The sequence below is a fragment of the Helobdella robusta genome, assembly GCF_000326865.2.
Source record: "Helobdella robusta unplaced genomic scaffold HELROscaffold_10, whole genome shotgun sequence".
Taxonomy (NCBI): Eukaryota; Metazoa; Annelida; class Clitellata; order Rhynchobdellida; family Glossiphoniidae; genus Helobdella; species Helobdella robusta.
Genome location: NW_008703571.1, coordinates 2906007 through 2925062, shown reverse-complemented (window position 1 = coordinate 2925062; position 19056 = coordinate 2906007). Strand labels below are relative to the sequence as shown.

Below are 19056 nucleotides of genomic sequence, written 5' to 3'. Positions count from 1 at the left end.
CTATTTTTATAAATCCTATCAGACTGTAAAATGAAAAATTAATAAAAAATATTCATTAACCATAAACTTCCCGAAAGTAAACAAAAATAATAAAATAAAAACCATTAACTGTTTTTAGGCTACTTCAGATTTTAACAAGTCTGTATCATCTGAGTCTATTTCGTCATCATAAAGCCTGAAATGCAAATGAATGACATTTAAAAAACATGGCTATCATTATCATTGCTCATTCGATGCATCAAAAATGAAAGTTAAAAATAAAATGTTAATTTTAAATATAAAAAACATTATTAACCCTTCAGTTTGCTGCGTTTCCCCACCACCTTCCTCGGCCACCAGCATTTCATACTCCTCGGCAGCAAATCTTTCAAAATCAGACAGACCGTTGTCTTCATCCTGGCAATTATAAATTTTCAATAAAAAAAATCTTAACGTGAAGGTTTAGAAGGCGGGAATATATTGAAAAACTAAAGATGGCACGGCACGACTGCTAACGAGTCGAGAACGTTGTTGCTCTGAGCAGTTCTTAAACGATGATATTTTTGATATATAAAGTCATTTATTATGATGCTCGTATTTATTACTCACCGCATATTAAACAAATTAGTTTTGATAAGTAATTTAATTAACACTGCTATAAAACATGAAAATCCCAAATTTTTAAATATTTTTGGGTGAGAAAATATTTTAGTGAAGAATTCCTCCAACAATTAGAGACCCTTATCAGTCGTTTTATTTAGGAGAGCATGTGCTAAATGTCTCATAAAATTAAAAAGCAACGAAAACTGTTTGGATTTTTATTTCCGAAATGATTACAATTGCTAATTATTTAACTGTTAAAAATGTATTTCTATTTATTCATCCGTGGAATCACAGATTGCAGACTTAGACTACATTCGGACATCGTTGCACATTCGTTTTTAAGCTAAAAAATATAACCTATATAAAAATAATAACAGTTAAAACAATTGAGACCAAAACAAAAAAATTTTTTCACAAGTTTCATTCAACCTGATGAAACTTATAAGAATAAAAATAACCTAGAGAACGAACAAAGAATAAATAACGTAGTCGTTTACAGAAGCATTGGATGAGTTTAATGCCATGAATAAATATTTTTGTAACATTACCAGGCTTATTTGACTTTGAATCGGACGAAGATAAAAAAAATCATGCAATGAACAATTTGGACATAAAGTTATAGTTTGAGCAAAAAGCCAATATTCACAAAATTCAGCAGTCATGCAAACCTAAAATTTGTTTTAAATTGTAGCAAACTACGCAATAAGATAAATATAAGTGAATTTTTCGTACAAATAAGAAGGCTGAATTAGGCGATGAAGCTAAATATACGATAGCCAAACTGAAGAAAGGGACAACCCCGTGATTTTTATGTCGTCGTTTTGAAAAAGTCAAAATCAAGAAGCCAAACGGGAACTTTCGTTGAGAAAAAAACTTCTGATATGAATTATTATTATTATGGGCGTGTCCCATAACGGGACGTTGCCGTGCTCACAAGGTGCCTCCATTTCAAGCGATCATGAGCAAGTCTCCAGGCGGAATAAGGACCCTAGTTGATGAGGGACAGGTCCTTCTCCACTGAGCGGATCCATGACTGTCTTGGACGGTCTATGACAGCTTTTAAAGCCCGGTAATGATCCTCCATGAGACTGGCACGAGCTATGTGACCAGTTTAGACGACGCCTGAACAGGAGTTCTTGTGTTGTTGTGTTCTTCTTCTCACCAAAACATTTGTGACGCGATCGCGGTAGGTCAGACAAAGGATCCTGCGCAAGCACCAGTGATCTGTAGCGTTTAGCCTCTTCAAATAAGCGCCAGTAGTTGACCATGCCTCGCATCCATAGAATAGCAATCGAACTTTGGTCGTCACCGAAATGCCCGAGTGCCATATAACACGATTCAGGGACCTCATACACGCGCGGACAATGGTGATCCAACGCGAAATTTCAGTGTGACTACTGCCCGACGAGTGTATTTGGGAACCGAGACAGACGCGGGTGACGGATCGTCCAGAAAGATTGTCTGAATTTTCGTTTAGTCCCAGTTCATTTCTAAACCAAAAGGCTTTGCCTCTTCGGACGTAGCAGCCAACGACAGTATGAGAACACCTCGCATTTCAGCCAGCAGAGCGACATCATCTGCATAGTCAAGGTCTGTGAACACCTCCTTGTCGATTGTGGTGCCGAGCATACCTTTGTGTACGGAGCGCTCCATGATCCAATCCATTGGGGCCAAGAACTCATCCGGCGTAAGTATACACCCCTGTCTGACGCCGCTATCAATCTCGAACCACCAAAAGCATCGCCCCTCCGATCTAACACAGCTCAAGGGGTGGGTGTATAAAGCCTTAAGCAGTTTTACCAAGTGATCGGGGATGCCCAATCCACGGAACAACAGCCACATAGCATCCCTGTAGACTGAACTGAATCAAAAGCCGCTCTCAAGTCAACGTAGGCAATCCAGAGAGGTTTACCAAATCCACGTATAGTCTGTAGGAGTGAGAGCGTGAATATCCTGTTGATGGTAGACATACCAGACGTGAAGCCACTGTTCTCCACAGCGCCGAAACAGCAAGAGAGGACGGATGCGATCAAGAAGGACGCGGGCAAACACCTTTCCTGGAACTGACAGCAAAGTGATGCCTCTATAGTTTTTACATTCACGGCGCGATCCTTTACCCTTGTAAAACAGAATGATGATACTTTTCCTCCAATCATCCTGGACCGCACCGGATTGCTACACCCGGGTGATGACGAAAAACGAAGATACAGTAGAGGCGGTCGCATTTCTTTTTGGCTCAGTATTAATACTCGATATTGATACAGACAAAAAAGGTTTCGCGAAAAATGTCAGTGAGATGAAAATACAAAATTAAAGAGATTAAAAAAAAAACAAAAAATCTAAACAAGAATAAAACATAAAGATTTAATGAAATACACCCTCGTATACTCGAAGAAATTGGTGCTGTTTTGTTTGCACATTTTCCAGCCAGCTTAACATACCAATAAAACTTGGATACGCGGACTATAAATTAAGAATAAAACATAAAGACTTAATGAAATACACCCTCGTATACTCGAAGAAATTGGTGCTGTTTTGTTTGCACATTTTTCCAGCCAGTTTAACATACCAATAAAAATTGGATACCCGGACTAGAAATTAAGAACGGTTATTCCTATACACAAAACAGGGAAAAAATGTAATAGATTTGTCTTTTGACATCGATACCCTGCAACAACTTTGAATCCATATAAAAATTATATAGTGAACCATTTCAAAAGTAACAATCTCTTCTCTCTCAAGCCATTTGAAATTCTTCTTTTAAAACCTGCAGCCACTAAACTGGTGTATTTTTGGATTATATAACGAGATGGGAACAAGTAGATAGTGTTAAAATTGAGTTAAGGAATGAATGCTTTTCCTGACATAAAACATTCCAGAGTAAAAAGTGGAGAAAGGCTGCAGCAGCCAATTGAGATTACTAGTGTTGTGCCATGAAAAAGAGTGTCGAGACAGCTCCTGTTTCTATCTACATAAATTACGTTACTGTGAATTACAAAAGATTGGTTCACAAGCTGTAGATTAAAAGTAAATGTCTCAGAATTGTCGATGTTGATAATGGGAGTACAAAAACTTTGAAATTATTAGAAATATATTTTTTAGTTTATCAAAAAGGCAAATAAAATGATTGGTCTAGTAAGTGTAATAATGATGTACAGAATAATTGTGTGGCATCGTACCAATTACTAATTGTGTTACTAAAAGTTATTATCGAAATAGTTATGTCGACAAAGAAAAATGATATGAAGCTGATTCACAAAACCTATACAAAAAATGTGGGAAAATCTTACGCCACTAATCAAATCTAAAAGACAGAAATGGTTTGCCCGAGAATTGAACGTTGAATGAATTTAGGGAAAGTAATTTTAAAACTTGGAATTGAATGGTTATTGGCTTGCGCTGTAAATTTTATACTACTTTTCTAAATATTTACATTTAAATTATTTGTTGTCAACTTATTTATGACTAATATTAATTAAGGATACCAGAAAATGAAACATATTAAATAACCTATGACATTAAAATAAAAAAAGACCTACTCTTAATGCCGAAAATGGATCTTTTTGCTCGTGTCGAAGATATTTCTCCAAATTGAAAAACGTGTCAAAAAATATTGTGGTGAGTGATGATGCCTTAAGATCTTTCAGTCTGATTTTTCCAGGCTCAGCTGGATTGATCATGTCTAACATCTAATGAAGTGAATTTAAATAATCATTCTAACAAAAAATGAGATAAATTCAAATGATCATTCTAACACCAAATGAGGTGAATTCAAATGATCATTCTAACATCAAATGAGATGAATTTAAATGATTATTCTAGCACCGAATGTTGTGATTTCAAATGATCATTCTAACATTAAATGAGGTGAATTCAAATGATCATTCTAACATCAAATGAGATGAATTCAACTGATCATTCTAACATCAAATGAGGTAAATGATTATTCTAACATGTAATAAGGTAAATTCAAAGGATCATTCTAGCACTAATAAGGTGAATTCAAATGATCGTTCTAACATAAAATGAAATGAATTCGAATGACCATTCTAACATCAAATGAGGTAAATTCAAATGTTCGTTCTAACAACTAATGAGGTGAACTCAAATGATCATTCTAACACCAAATAAGGTGAATTCAAATGATCATTCTAACATCTAATAATGTGAATTTAAATGATTATTCTAATATCTAATAAGGTGACTTTAAATGATCTAGGCTAATATAACGAGATAAATTCTAACGTTCATTCCAATATCTAATGAGATTCAACATTAAGTTAAACTAAATTTTATAAATTATTTGCATAGGCAACAAATAAATTTTGATGTTTTTACACAATATTTTACTATAAAAAATATTTTGAATAAAAACAAACTCATACCTAAATAATAAATAAATAAAAGTTACACTATTGCAATGTTCATTAGTCTAATCACATTTAAATTTTAATTAACGAAGAAAAAACGATAATTTAGTCGGAGTGACATAAATTTTGAGTGCTCCTTGCTCCAAAAACAAAAAAATATTAGATTGAAAAATAAAAAAATATTAACTTATGAAATTTAATATTTTATACAATTTTAAAAATTCAACTTGTAAAAAATTGTTATGATATATAAAATCTTTCATGGCAATGGCTTCCTTTTATCAACTCATCTGTACCAATGAAACAAAAAAAAACTTTTTTTGTTGTTAATTGCCTTCAAAACACACTCCCGCCTCGGAGCATCGAGCGGAGCAAAATTTTTTATGCTGGAACGGAGCTGGAGCAGAGCAACTCAAAAAAGTGCTTGCTCCAAAGCACTGCAAAATAATATATTATAACCAAGGATATGACTTAAAAATTTGCACGCCTTCGATTCCAATACACAACATTTTTTAAATAGTAAATCTACTAAAAATTAGATACAGATTAAATCATAAATGAATTTATTGAAAACCTGGCACAAACAATCTTGAAATGGCAAAGTTTCAATGTCGAGAAGTTCCATTTTTTTGACTTGTTCTTCATAAAAGTACTCCATTTCGTACATTGAAATAACACCATCGCCATCCAAATCCATACATCGGAACCAATATTCAATGCTTTAAGAGTAAATTAATCTTATTAGAAATAAGAATAATAATCATCGTCTAAAAGGCAATTCTGACAGTTTTATTTTCAGTTGTTAATGTTTTGACTAGCATTAAATAAATACTTTGCCTTTTTAGTGCATTTAAAATAAAAATACATATTTGTGTACGTCCCTGATTATTTTTTAGTGTACTTTAATTCGATACAAATTCCAGCTTTTTTAACAAATCAATTTCCTACGCCATTTCACGTCAAGTATTTAAAAATTTTTTCAGAGGAAATATCAAAAACCATTGCCATCTTACATAAGTATTTTGTTTATTACCTTCTTGGGTGTCTTTTATCTTCTTCGGATATTAAAAACCAAACAAAGTCTTTGTAGGACAACTTTCCATTAACCAATTGTCTTAAAAAAACATTGATAGAATTAATAAAAAAAACAAAGAATAAAAAATAATAAATGTTGAAATTGCATTCAAATGACTCTTTCTTGTTGACAGTTCAGAAAAAGAAATACCAAAAAGGTTAGAATAACGCCACGCGTTAAATCAAAGCCTATAATTTATTTTAATTTGTGATATTAATATAAGGTTGTTATGGATACGTGTCATGTAGCTTCGAATTTTGTTTAAAAACCATTTTTCGGACTACTAATTTTAAATTTATTTCAAAATTTTCTAAAATTAAATTTTTAAATGTAGCAATCGTTATTAAACTGAAATTTCTGCAGTTGCGATAATTTAAATTGCGAACTTGGTGGGCTGGCTAGTTCAACCAAACTGGAGCCACAAAAGAAGAGAACAAGAGTGTTCTCGTCCTTAGAAGTAGCAGCAGCACCTGAAGAATCGATGTATTACGTAATAGAACCACAATGTCCAAGCGGCAGTCAGGAGATTGGAAAAATATCGGTGTTCAAAATTCACAAATTCTTCCAAAATAACATTGGAGAATTGATTTTTATAAAAATTTAACCATATAGAATTGTATTTAAATTAAAAGAAAAAACTCAAATAGAAAAAGCTGTAAAAATTGACTACTTGATAAATACAAAAGTAAAATATTATCCCTATAAAACGCTCAACACTAGTAAAGGGGTTATTAAAACAACACTATTTAAACAATTAACAAAAGAATAAATTAAAAAATTGGAAGGACAAGGAATCATCGACATATCTAACATAAAAATTACAAATAAATAGAAATTAAACACCAACACTTAAATAATAATTTTTCAAAACCCACAGTCTCCAACAGAAATAAAAGTGAGCTACCAAAATCTGAAAATAGAAAAATACATTCCATCACCGATGCGATGCATCTGATGCCAAAAATATGGTCATCACCACAAAATTTGCAAAAGTAAGGAAACCATAAGTGTGAAGTGTGGAAACCCAGGATCAAGCACACATTGGAATCTCTTTGTCCATACATGACAGTAAACCAACTACAAATTAGAAAATCAGAACCAATTCAGAAAACAAAACAGATAAACAATAAATCTTCCAATTCAAAAGAAAATATAAATAAATGCATAGATCGATTTGTGTTTCTCAGTGATGGTGACATAGATAATGACTAATCGATGAGTGAGGATGGTAAACATGCCAGTGATAGTAATTTCAAATCAATCAAAAGTAAAATCCCATCAGAGTTAAACGTGGCTTGAAACACAAAAGATATAAATAACAAACAAAATAAATAATAAAATTGAACTCAACCTGAAAAACAAAAACAATGATAACAAACAAAATAACTTCTATGAAGCCTCTTCTATGAAAATGTCAATAACGACATCAAAATATTACAGTGGAATATAAGATGAATGAGAACTAATTTAACTGAACTACAAATTTTAATAAGTAAATACAAACCGCACATCATATGTCTCAAAGAAACCATAACAACTGAGGCAAAACAAATAATTTTAAAAAATTAGGCATCATACTACAAAGCAGCCACTCCAACATAGACAAATCCATCAGCTGGAACAGTAATTTATGTACATAACACAATCTTCTCATTATTTAAAAACCAACCGTCACTTTGTAGCTTCAAGAGTTACAATTAACAAATCATTCACCGTATGTAACGGGTATATATAAGGTCAAACAATTTAATGACAGCTGAAGAAATAAAACAAATTATTCCACACATTTCTAAACCTTTTCTCCTCGCTGGTGATTTTAATGCACACAAACAGTTATGAGAATGTCAAAGCTCTAACAACAAGGGCAAAGAATTAAAAAAAAGTATGATAGAAAACAACCTTTGCCTCATCAAACTAACTACTCCAACAAAGCTCCATGAGCGCTTAAATGCATCATCCACAATTGACCTAGCTATGATATCCCCACCATGTATGAAAATATTGAATAGGAGGCAGAGGAGGATCTCTTTGGTAGTGATCATTTTCCAATAATTATAAAAATCAAAAATAAAGCAACAAATAATGAATGGAAGAGATTGAATAACAAAAAACATATTGGAATAAATTTAAAAAAAAATGACAAATGAAATGACGGAAGAGTTTGAGGAAATTGATGATGAATATATGGACAAAAGGGCAAAAATAATAACAATTATAAAACAAATAGCGCCGATCACACAAAAAAGAAAGGTAAAATACTTAATCCCTGGTTTAAAAAACAATTGCAAAAGTGCAATCAAATGGAAACAAAAAGCGTTCAAAATATTCATAAACAACCCTACATAGCAAATCTGAAAAATTACAAAAAATTGAAAGATGTAGCTAGTAGATATTTGAGAAATGAAAAAAATCTAGTTGGGAGTTGTACATCAATACCATCAAAGGGGATGCCCCTGTTAAAAAAGTTTGGCAAATGAATGGAAAAATAAAAAATAAAAACAAATTACATCATTATTAACCAAAAGATATATGAAACTGATGAAGAAATAGCAAATGTGTTAGCAAACAACTTTCAGCAATATACCAAAAATCGAAACAAGAAATTTGAAGATATTAAATCCATAAAAAAAATTTCAAAACAGAACACCAAGAATTGTATTATACTCCAATAACAACTAGAAAAATGTTGCATGAAATCGAGAAAACTATTCTCTGTCAACTGACGCAATATCCGTAAAACTTGATCTTTATAATTATCCTTTTCAGGTAGTCTAAACAACATGAGGTTGGGTTCTCTTTCCCTGACATCGTTGACCTGAACCAGCGTTTTTTTCACTTCTGTACTAACATCATTGACCTGAACCAACGTTTTCTTCATTTCAATACCAACATCATCAATGCCCCTCTTAACAACCCCAGCCAAAGTCGAGTCCATATCCTTTTTAAGCATTTGCATCTTCTCTTCAAAACAGTGGTTGTTACAATCAAGATTGTTCAGCTTCGATTCATTTGAATCCATCACAGCTTTCATGGCCACCATTTCAGCTCTGATCGAATTATTCAAAACGCTCAAGTTATCAACTTTAGTTAACACCACTTTTGTTACTGTGAGCAGTGATATGTTAATGTTGACTTTGAGACACGTATCACAAAACCATTTAAAACTTACATGGTTTTGAAAGAACGTATAGACATCGTCAGGCAACTCGCAATTTGACGTACACTCGCATTGTAAACATTGCAATTTTCTCAACGACTGTGATATGTCTTTCTTAACTTTCTATATATTTCCTCTTAACTAACTATATATATATATATATATATATATATATATATATATATATATGGTTTTGAACTAAAGAAACTAAAGTATATATATATATATTTTTCCAAAATTTTATTGACATCAAAGGCAATCAAGAAGTTATAATGAAAACTTGTGCTGATTACCTTAACTGAGGTGCAAGATGTTCAATAATTGTCGAATTAAGCAATAAATCAAAATGTTATATTTAACAGAATAAAATATAATCAATAGAAACAAAAACTGTCTACTAATAAAAGTTTGAGCAAAAATTAATTGTTATTCAAGTTCAGATGAAATGAAAAAACGAAAATAAATAAAATTCAGTAAGTCATACAATTCTCAAAATTCAGCCAATTTAACAACATCACTAAGTAAACTTTCTTTAACATAATTTTTGAACAAATTTATTGGCATAGTTCTAGCCTCAACACTAACAATAGCATTTCATAGCTTTATTCCTCGAACCGACCAATTTCTTTCATTTGTCCTAGTTCTACTTATAACAGAGCAAAGCATACCATTCTGTCTTGTTGATGATTTTGTATATTTAAAAGAGTTTAAAAACCTATAGTTTACATTGTTTATAACTTTATATATAATGACAAAGGTTTTATATATATATTGATTTGATGAATGTTTAATATCTTATACTTAGCAAATAGTTGTTTAGTATGATCAGACCTATTTAAAAAAAAGCAAGTGCGTAAAAAATATTTTTGAAGTACCTAGTATTTTTGTTTACTAGATATTTAAAGGTTGATCCCCAGAATACATTGCATAAATGAAGTAAGGGTAAAAAAATAAGTAATAAATCATTAGCATTGCGTTTGGAGTTAGCTTGTTGCGTAATTTGTACGCAACGCCAATGACTTTATATAATTTATTAGCTATCATGTGTACATGTTGCGTCCAATTCAAGTCACTTTGTATGACAATTCCAAGAAACTTAGTTGATTCGACTCGTGACAAGGTTGTGTCACCAATTGTCAGGGATAAGATAATAAATATTTTATTATTAGTTTTAATTTTAGGTCCAAATATTATATAACTAGACTTTTTTAGATTTAGGACCAATTTATTTATTTTAAAATAATCCTGGTATCTAACAAGATGTTCATTCATTTCGCTGAACAGCGCCACCGGATCATTACCAGACAAAAATATATTGGTGTCATCCGCATAAAGTACCGTAGTACAACGATTAGTTACCAAAATATATATATATATATATATATATATATATATATATATATATATATATATATATACATGCTGTCTTGGTCGTGTTCAGTTCGAAATTTGGAAAATAAAAACGCCATAAAGTTTACAATAAAATTTATTGAATGTTTCACATGAGCAAGAAATGGATAAATAACCTTGTTACAGCGCCAGAGAATATTCTACTAATAATTCTGGATGAAAGAGCTTGACGAACATTACAAAATTATTAATAATACGTTGCATTAGAATCAATAGTTTAAAATAAATGCATATTGAAATCAAAACTTAAAAATTTAAAGATACTAATAGTAAAAATAGCCATAATCGTTCTTCAAGACGCGTTAAAAACTTTCGAAATTTGATTGTTAGTATATGGTGTATATATACATATATATATATATACAGACACAAATATAAATATAGACACAGCTGAAGCTGGTTATTTGGACCACCGGTTAATGAGACAGGCCGCTTATTAAGTACAAATTTATCGGCCAGAGGTTATTCCAACGAACATATCATTGAAGGCCTGCTTAATAACACAAGGGACATGATCTGAACAGGACGTTCGTGCTTACATGTATGTACGTATGTATGAGTGGCCCCTTTGTTGATAAAAATTATGAGGGAGTTAAAATCAATTCCAGTGTTTATTTATGTTCGGGGTTTTTGCACAGAAAGCAATCAGAACATCTTGTTCGACTTGTGATGGAAATGTATACGAATACTAAGGACTCTCGTCAGCACAACGGCTGGAAAGACAGATACATTTGACATCGGCGTTGGAGTTCACCAAGGCTCGATTCTCAGTCCACTGTTATTTATAACTGTGATGGAAGATATCACAAAACCAATACGCACTGGTGACATTTGGAATCTAATATATGCTGGTAATATCACTTTAACAGTCACGTCTAAGCAGAATGCAGCACAGATGTTTGAAGATTGGAACACCAGACTCGCCGATCATGGATTCAAAGTCAACATCAGCAAAACCAAAGCAATGAACACTGGTGAATCCATCCAATCCACAGCTACTGGACGATGGCCCTGCTCAGTTTGTAAAGCTGGTGTAGGTAACAATTCAATCAAGTGTCAGCAGTGTAACCAGTGGTGTCACAAACGTTGTTCAAAAATAATTGGTACTTAACCTAAAGTGTCCAACTTTGTTTGTCCTGCTTGCATCAATCCACAACAACAAATTCGAAATAGCTATGTTTTTGTAGAGAGTCACATCGTTTCAATAAGTAGGGGATGTTCTGGATTGTACTGGAACAGCTGAAGCTGCCGTTCGAGCACGCATACGAGCACCTGGAATAAATGGCATCTCCTTGCCTCTATATTGATGCGGCGTGACATCCCCGGTGTTGTTATATGGTGCAGAAACAGGGCCAATGACAACCAAACTGAAACAACAACTTCACCGACCGATATGAAAATGCTCCGATGGATGCAACGAATTAGTCTGAAGGAAAACATCAAATCTACCGAAATCCTGCGTCGTGCTGGTTTAGATGATATAAAGGACGAATGCCGGCAGCACCGTCTGCGGTGGTTTGGTCATGTCAAACGAAGTGGAAACGGTGCCATAACTTTTCTTGCAGATGGCACACGTCCCAAAGGCCGTCCAAAGAAGTCCTGGTCGCAAACAATCGAGCAAGACATGAAAGGTTTAAATTTAAATGAAATGGATACAACTGATCACCTAATCTGGCGCAAAAAATTGATGGCAAAGAAAACAACGTCCTACCTCGGGGGAACTGGGTCTCTGGACGTTAAACAAAGATTAATGGTTTATAATATTATTGAACTGTGTTTTTAAATGTCATTTAAATAGCTGTGCAATTTATCGGAATATTTATTTATCTTGTATTGTTATGATGATTCTAGATTAGATTTATGACACACCATTAACTCAAAAATCTCCTTTTAGTACGTCAATATCGGATAAGTGTTGGACAAATCCGATATAGGATGAACATCGTTAACTTTCAAATTTGCAAATAAATGACAATTGGCAGGTGCACATAATTTCTACCGTTTGGTGATCGCGGCTATAATCTTTTTGTGTCCTTCGATATAATTTGATAGAGCGGATGTAGAACTACAGTTAGAAACCACATGCCTATTTGTCTGTCGAGAGCCAGAGAAGGCATGGAGGGCTTGGCGTTTTGCCCGATCTAAACAAATTAGCGTTTGCTGGCAGCTGCTAGACTAAATATTTCCTAACAAATTTGAAAAGGACTCCTGCAAGATTCTCCATAGTTTTTGACCATTGATAGATGTCGTTAGCTTTGATGAAGGTTTTATTTTGGAGATACTAGATTGGATTTTTGGAGATATTGATATTGAATTTATTAAACTTTAATAATAAAAAGTTAATAAGAAATTTTAAAAGAATAATAAAAAAAATTGAGTAGTAGCCCCACTGCATATCGAAAGTTTCAATGTCTTTGTCGTAACCAACTTCTCCAATATTTTCAAAACCTTCATTTTCGCCTTTATCACCATCTTCATCATTACGATAACTGCCTACTTTCTTCAATTGACACGTGCATCGTAGTTGCAACGTGCATCCCAGTTACAACGTTCTTCACAGTGGAAATCATCCGTAAGAATGATAGACTTGAGATCGCTAATGTAATTTTAGGTAGTTGAATAAGCTGGTGAAATAATACCAGGATCTTCTACAGCTGTTACTGGTTCGGTCAGGTACATTTGTCGTTACTCCGATTTGCTATCCGAATTTATTTCTAAGATGTTTTCGTTTGTCACTTAAAAGCGTTTGTCTTCACTATTCAGCTGCTTAATTCGTCCTCTTAATATTGCTTTCAAGACTCTTGTTTGTTGGTCTTTTTTTCGTTTGTTCGTCAAACGTGTCGTTTAATTCCGTTCTGAAATATTTTGAAAGGAACAAAATGTGATTCAATTGTTGCCATCTTGAACTCTCTACACAAGCTGTTGGCAATGAGAAAAGAGCTTTTTTGGTTATTATATTATAATTTTGTGCATGTCTTTAGTCACCGATATCCTTTCTATCATAAATTTTTATCTATTTTATTTTAATTAATATTTTATTGTGTTCAATTTCTTTTTTAATAATGTTTTTACGACTGAAATAAAAGTCGTTCCGTTGTTATTAATTTAAATAGCGCTTTCATGAAAAATCTCAAAAATGCTGCTAGTGATTTAAATTAAAATGTCATACAATGAAACATCATCTTTCTTTGCCAGAATTTGGTAGGTCCAAATCATCTAGGATTATATTATCAGTCATTAATGAAAATTTGATGAAAATGTTTGCCCTTAAGTTTGATAAACTGCAAACAGTAAAAAGCGCTACGGATATCGAACAGATAAGTTTTAAAAAATGTTGACACATGTATAATTGACAAAATTTAAAAAATGATCACAATTGTACCGTGGTTATTATGTCTTGCCAGATCACTTTCGCTGATATACAGATCATGATCCTGATCGAGTTCCCAGAACTTGCAATATATGACGTAAAAATGTTCATATGAAAAGTAATCCAGAATTGCGTTAATATCGTCTTGCACTTCTAGTTTTTCAATGGTCTGTTATTTATAAATGATTTAATTCTTTAATTTCTTATTAATGCAGTAATAGCTCATAAAAAATTTGAATACCTGTAGTAGGTTGCTAAGTCTCACTTCAGTGACACTTATTTTACCAGACCAAGAGCGATTGAGGCAATAAAATATTCTTGAAATAACCTAAGAATTAAATTTTTACATTGTTTTCAATCCACTTTTTCCAAAAACAACATCAATACTATTATTTTAATGAAATGGTTTGGCAACTGCCAATTTTTGTAACTATGTAAATGTTGTTGATTTAAAATTAATGAATGACATGATTTTGAATAGACATATAGTAAGCAAATTTAATATTTTCGAGCATAATTTTTTGTGATAGAACTGAAAAAACAAATCACACCGTTTGTATATATCTAGAATGAAACTCAGGAGCGTCTTGCAAAAATGTGAGACCAGGGTGGCTGTCGACAACATCCTGCAAAAATTTGCAAAGTATATTTCTTTATATTTAATACTCTAATATTAACTATATCGAAATAAATGACTCATTAATTAATGAGAAGCTTTAATTACAATTTTTGATTAAAAACACAAATAGAATACAAGCTCATTTAAATGGACCATTTCAGAACCACGCTATACAATGTTATAAATAAATCTATATATATATATATATATATATATATATATATATATATATATATATATAAGATATACATACACACACACATACACGCGCGTGTGTGTGTGTGTGTGCGTGTGTGTGTGTAATAAATTCCACCGATTTATTATTGTTTATCAACTTATTCGAATTTTTCAATTTGTCTTAGTAAATTTTTATCAAAAAAATTGAGTCTGTTTAAAAGTGAAACTTTATTTTTATTAACAAACATTTCTTTAAAATTATTGCAGATAGATCTATTTTGACGTTAAACCGTCATCGTCAGAGCATTATTTATTAATACATTAATTAGTATTATTATAGTTTTAATATTATTAAAAATCTATTCAATACGATGTACAATGTAACAAATAGACTGATATTTGTATGTATTTTTAATAATATTAAAACTATACTAATACTAATTAATAAATTAATAAATAATGCCCTGGCGATGACGGTTTAACGTCGCAATAAATCTATCATTAGTGCATTATTTATTAATTCATTGATAAGTATTATTATAGCTTTAATATTATTAAAAATATACACAAATAAATTCGAAAAAAAAACATAAAATTGTAATGGAAAATAATAATAATAATAAAATAAATAAAAGAAAACGAAATAAATTGACAATAAAATGAAGTAATGGCATAAAAAGGCAAATTAATAGACTAGATGATGACTTAGTGAGTTAGTGAGGTGATTGATAAATAAATAAAAACTAGTTATGTGAATGAATGATAAAGTTTTTTTGAGTGTGAATAAGTTTGAGGTGTCTTGTGATGAAGGTCTTTTCCTGATATGTAGATTGGATGGCGACTAGATAGTTATGGTTGTGTGTTGTAGTTTTAATTGGTGGTAGTAGAGAATGGATGACATGGTTGTTGTTATTTTCTACTTTCTTGAACAGCCTTGAATCGAGTGTGTTGAATATCTGAGTGACGGTAGGATATGATGCAGGTAGGTAGTTGAAGCGAATTAGTTTTTTGATGAGAGATTGTAGTTGCTGAAGTTGTTGTTGCGTGGCAAAACCAGACCAGGAGGGAGCTGCATATTTGATGCGTGAGATGATGAGTGATTCGGTGATGTCGAATAATTTGACGCCTCTGAGACCATGTGAACGGAGTGTTTTCAGTGCGTGAAATGTTTGAAAGCCCTTTGTGATGATGTGATTGATATGAGGTGCTATATTAAGTGTGGAGGTGAATGTGATGCCTTATATTTTTAATTGATTTGTGCGAGTGATTGATGGATGTTCAGGAGGTAATGTTATTTTTTACGGCTATTGTGAATGATGAGTTCGAATTATCATCATTGTTAGATTGCTGGTTGACCCGATTAACGTTACTGCTGTTCATATTTCGAGTTGGAAGTGTTGTCGTGATTCGTTGTTGGATGTTAATTAGATCTGCGCAGTAATTATTATTTATAAAAAAAATTTGTGACACGTTTGATTTCCGATGAAACGTCTCTGGGAATGAGGAGTGTGAGAAGGCGCGGTTGATGAATGATCTTACTGTACTCAATTTATATTCATCAGTACATTCACTACTTCACTATAACCATATTCCTTTATTATTACCGGAGGTTTGAAAGTTGTGTTCGTTGCGAGTGAAAAGAACACCGAGAAAAGGGAGTTTTTTTATCACTTTCAAATTCAATGGTGAATTTTACTTTGAATTTATTGAATAATTTTAATAAATTGTCGATTAGATTAGCATCGTTATAAGATACAAAAAAATCATCAACATATCTTGTGTAGATGTTGGGTTTAAGTTTCGGATTTTGTTTGAAGGTTTACTTGTTTACATTACCTAAGATAGAAATTAGCGAAGAGAACCCTTAAAGGGATCCCAATGCAATTCCATCAAATCTGTTTATAAAGTTTACCAGTAGGGCTGATGGATGGCTGTTGTAAAAACTTCTAAAAACTGTTTCAAGTATTTTTTGAAATTTTTAAAGGTGAATATTGCTAAATAAACCATTTTAGTTATAATGTCGATAGTATCTTTGACAGGAACATTTGTGAATAGGGATTCGACATCAAGTGATGCGAAATGATTGGTATGTAATATATCAATAAACTCTTTTGATGGTTTAGGATTTGATGAAAACTAATTTTATTTAAAGCTGGTAAATATAAATTTCATGAACTACGTTTAAATATTTCAAAAGTGCAATACAAAACTTCAATAGAAATGTTTTAAATTTGATTGAAAAACCTGAACCAAAGGCAAAAAATCATCAAATTCAAGAAAACTTTTTTTCCCTTTGGAGCAAATGAAGACAAAAGATGATGCCTCATCAAAACAGTTTTGTTTTAATCTGAAAAAATACATACCTATTAATTGATTATTCATTTATTTAATTATTTATCTATATAATTAATCCTTTAATAACTAAATAATTTAATCGAATAGTCATAAAATTAATTAACTAATCAATCAATTAACATGTAATAAAATAATTAATAAATTTATTTATTTATAATTAAATAAATAAAATAATTAATTCAATCAATCAAAATCAATCTTCGTTTTGCGTCCAGAGACCCGGTTTTCCGAGGTAGGACGTTGTTTTCTTTGCCATCAACCGAACCATGACCAAACCACCGCAGACGGTGCTGCCGGCATTCGTCCTTTATATCATCTAAACCAGCACGACGCAAGATTTCGGAAGATTTGATGGGGTGCTTCAGACTAATTCGTTGCATCCGTCGGAGCATTTTCATGTCGGTTCGTTGAAGTTGTTGTTCCAGTTTGGTTGTCATTGGCCATGTTTCTGCACCATATAACAACACCGGACGTATCACAGATTTATAAAGTTTTGATCGTAGTGGTAGAGGGATATCACGCCGCATCAATATAGAGGCAAGGAGATGCCATTTATTCCAGGCTGCACGTATGCGTGCTCGAACGGCAGCTTCAGCTGTTCCAGTACAATCCAGAACATCCCCTACTTATTGAAACGATGTGACTTTCTCTACCTTAATGGCTTCGAAAACATTTCTATTTCAAATTTATTGTTGTGGATTGATGCAAGCAGGACAAACAAAATTGGACACTTTAGTAGATAAAGTAGCAATTATTTTTGAACAACGTTTGTGACACCACTGGTTACACTGCTGACACATGATTGAATTGTTACCTACACCAGCTTTACAAACAGAACAGGGCCATCGTCCAGTAGCTGTGGATTGGATGGGTTCACCAGTGTTCATTGCTTTGGTTTTGCTGATGTTGACTTTGAATCCATGATCGGCGAGTCTGGTGTTCCAATCTTCAAACATTTGTGCTGCATTCTGCTCAGACGTGGCTGTTAAAACAATTTCATCAGCATATACTAGATTCCAAATGTCACCAGTGCGTATCGGTTTTGTGATATCTTCCATCACAGTTATAAATAACAGTGGACTGAGAATCGAGCCTTGGTGAACTCCAACGCCGATGTCAAATGCATCTGTGTTTCCAACCGTTGTGCTGACAAGAGTCTTAGTATTCGTATACATTTCCATCACAAGTCGAGCAAGATATTCTGGAATGAGTTGTCGACGTAGACTCCACCTGATTGCTTCACGGGGAACTTGATCAAATGCTTTTTCAAGGTCTACAAAATGTGTGATGGTTGTTGATGCTTTGCGAGGTACTTTTCTTGCAGTTGCCGAAGGATGTGAATTTCAGCTATTGCATTTTGTACACTGTCATTCCACCACCAAGTGTCCCGTTCATGCTGACGTTTTGTACCAGTTTTCCCACAAACTGTAGTTGCAGCGTTTATCAAAACTGTTTTGTATGTACTCCAATCTGTACTGGCTTGCGATTGGTGGTCTAACTGTGTGGCGACAATCTGTTGAAATTTTTCTCGATGAATATTGCTTTTCAGCTTCCACGTTTTGATTCTCCAAGGCATTTGTTTAGACTTATGTTTTGACAGTTCGACAACCATGTCTGCCACAAGGAGTCTATGTTGGGCGACACATGATTCGCCAGGTATAACTTTGACGTTTTTGAACAGCCTTCGGCGTGGTTGCTTGACAGCGAAAAAACCAATTTGCGTGGCTGATGGTCCACTTTTGTATGTTATGAGATTTTCCAACCTCTTTCTAAAATATATGTTCAGTAAACAAAACCCGTGACTTTCAGCAAACTCAAGGATGCGGTTGCCATCTTCATTCCGTTTTCCATAGCCAAAACCGCCGTGTACGTTGTCAAAACCATCTGTTTTCTCTCCAACGTGGCCATTGAGATCGCCTCTAATCAGGATTGTTTCAGATT

General features: G+C 32.9%; 1 protein-coding gene across 1 annotated transcript; it reads right to left on the bottom strand.

The window, feature by feature from the left end:
- Nucleotides 1–219: 219 nt before the first annotated feature.
- Nucleotides 220–17121, bottom strand: HELRODRAFT_71294 (hypothetical protein; the record flags this gene model as incomplete). The annotated part of the gene is made up of 9 exons (XM_009011967.1): nucleotides 220–396; nucleotides 4122–4271; nucleotides 5527–5671; nucleotides 5986–6066; nucleotides 10711–10759; nucleotides 13977–14133; nucleotides 14206–14292; nucleotides 14516–14590; nucleotides 17005–17121. 9 exons carry the CDS (start codon nucleotides 17119–17121, stop codon nucleotides 220–222), a joined length of 1038 nt encoding a protein of 345 aa, XP_009010215.1.
- Between the last annotated feature and the right edge of the window lie 1935 nt (nucleotides 17122–19056).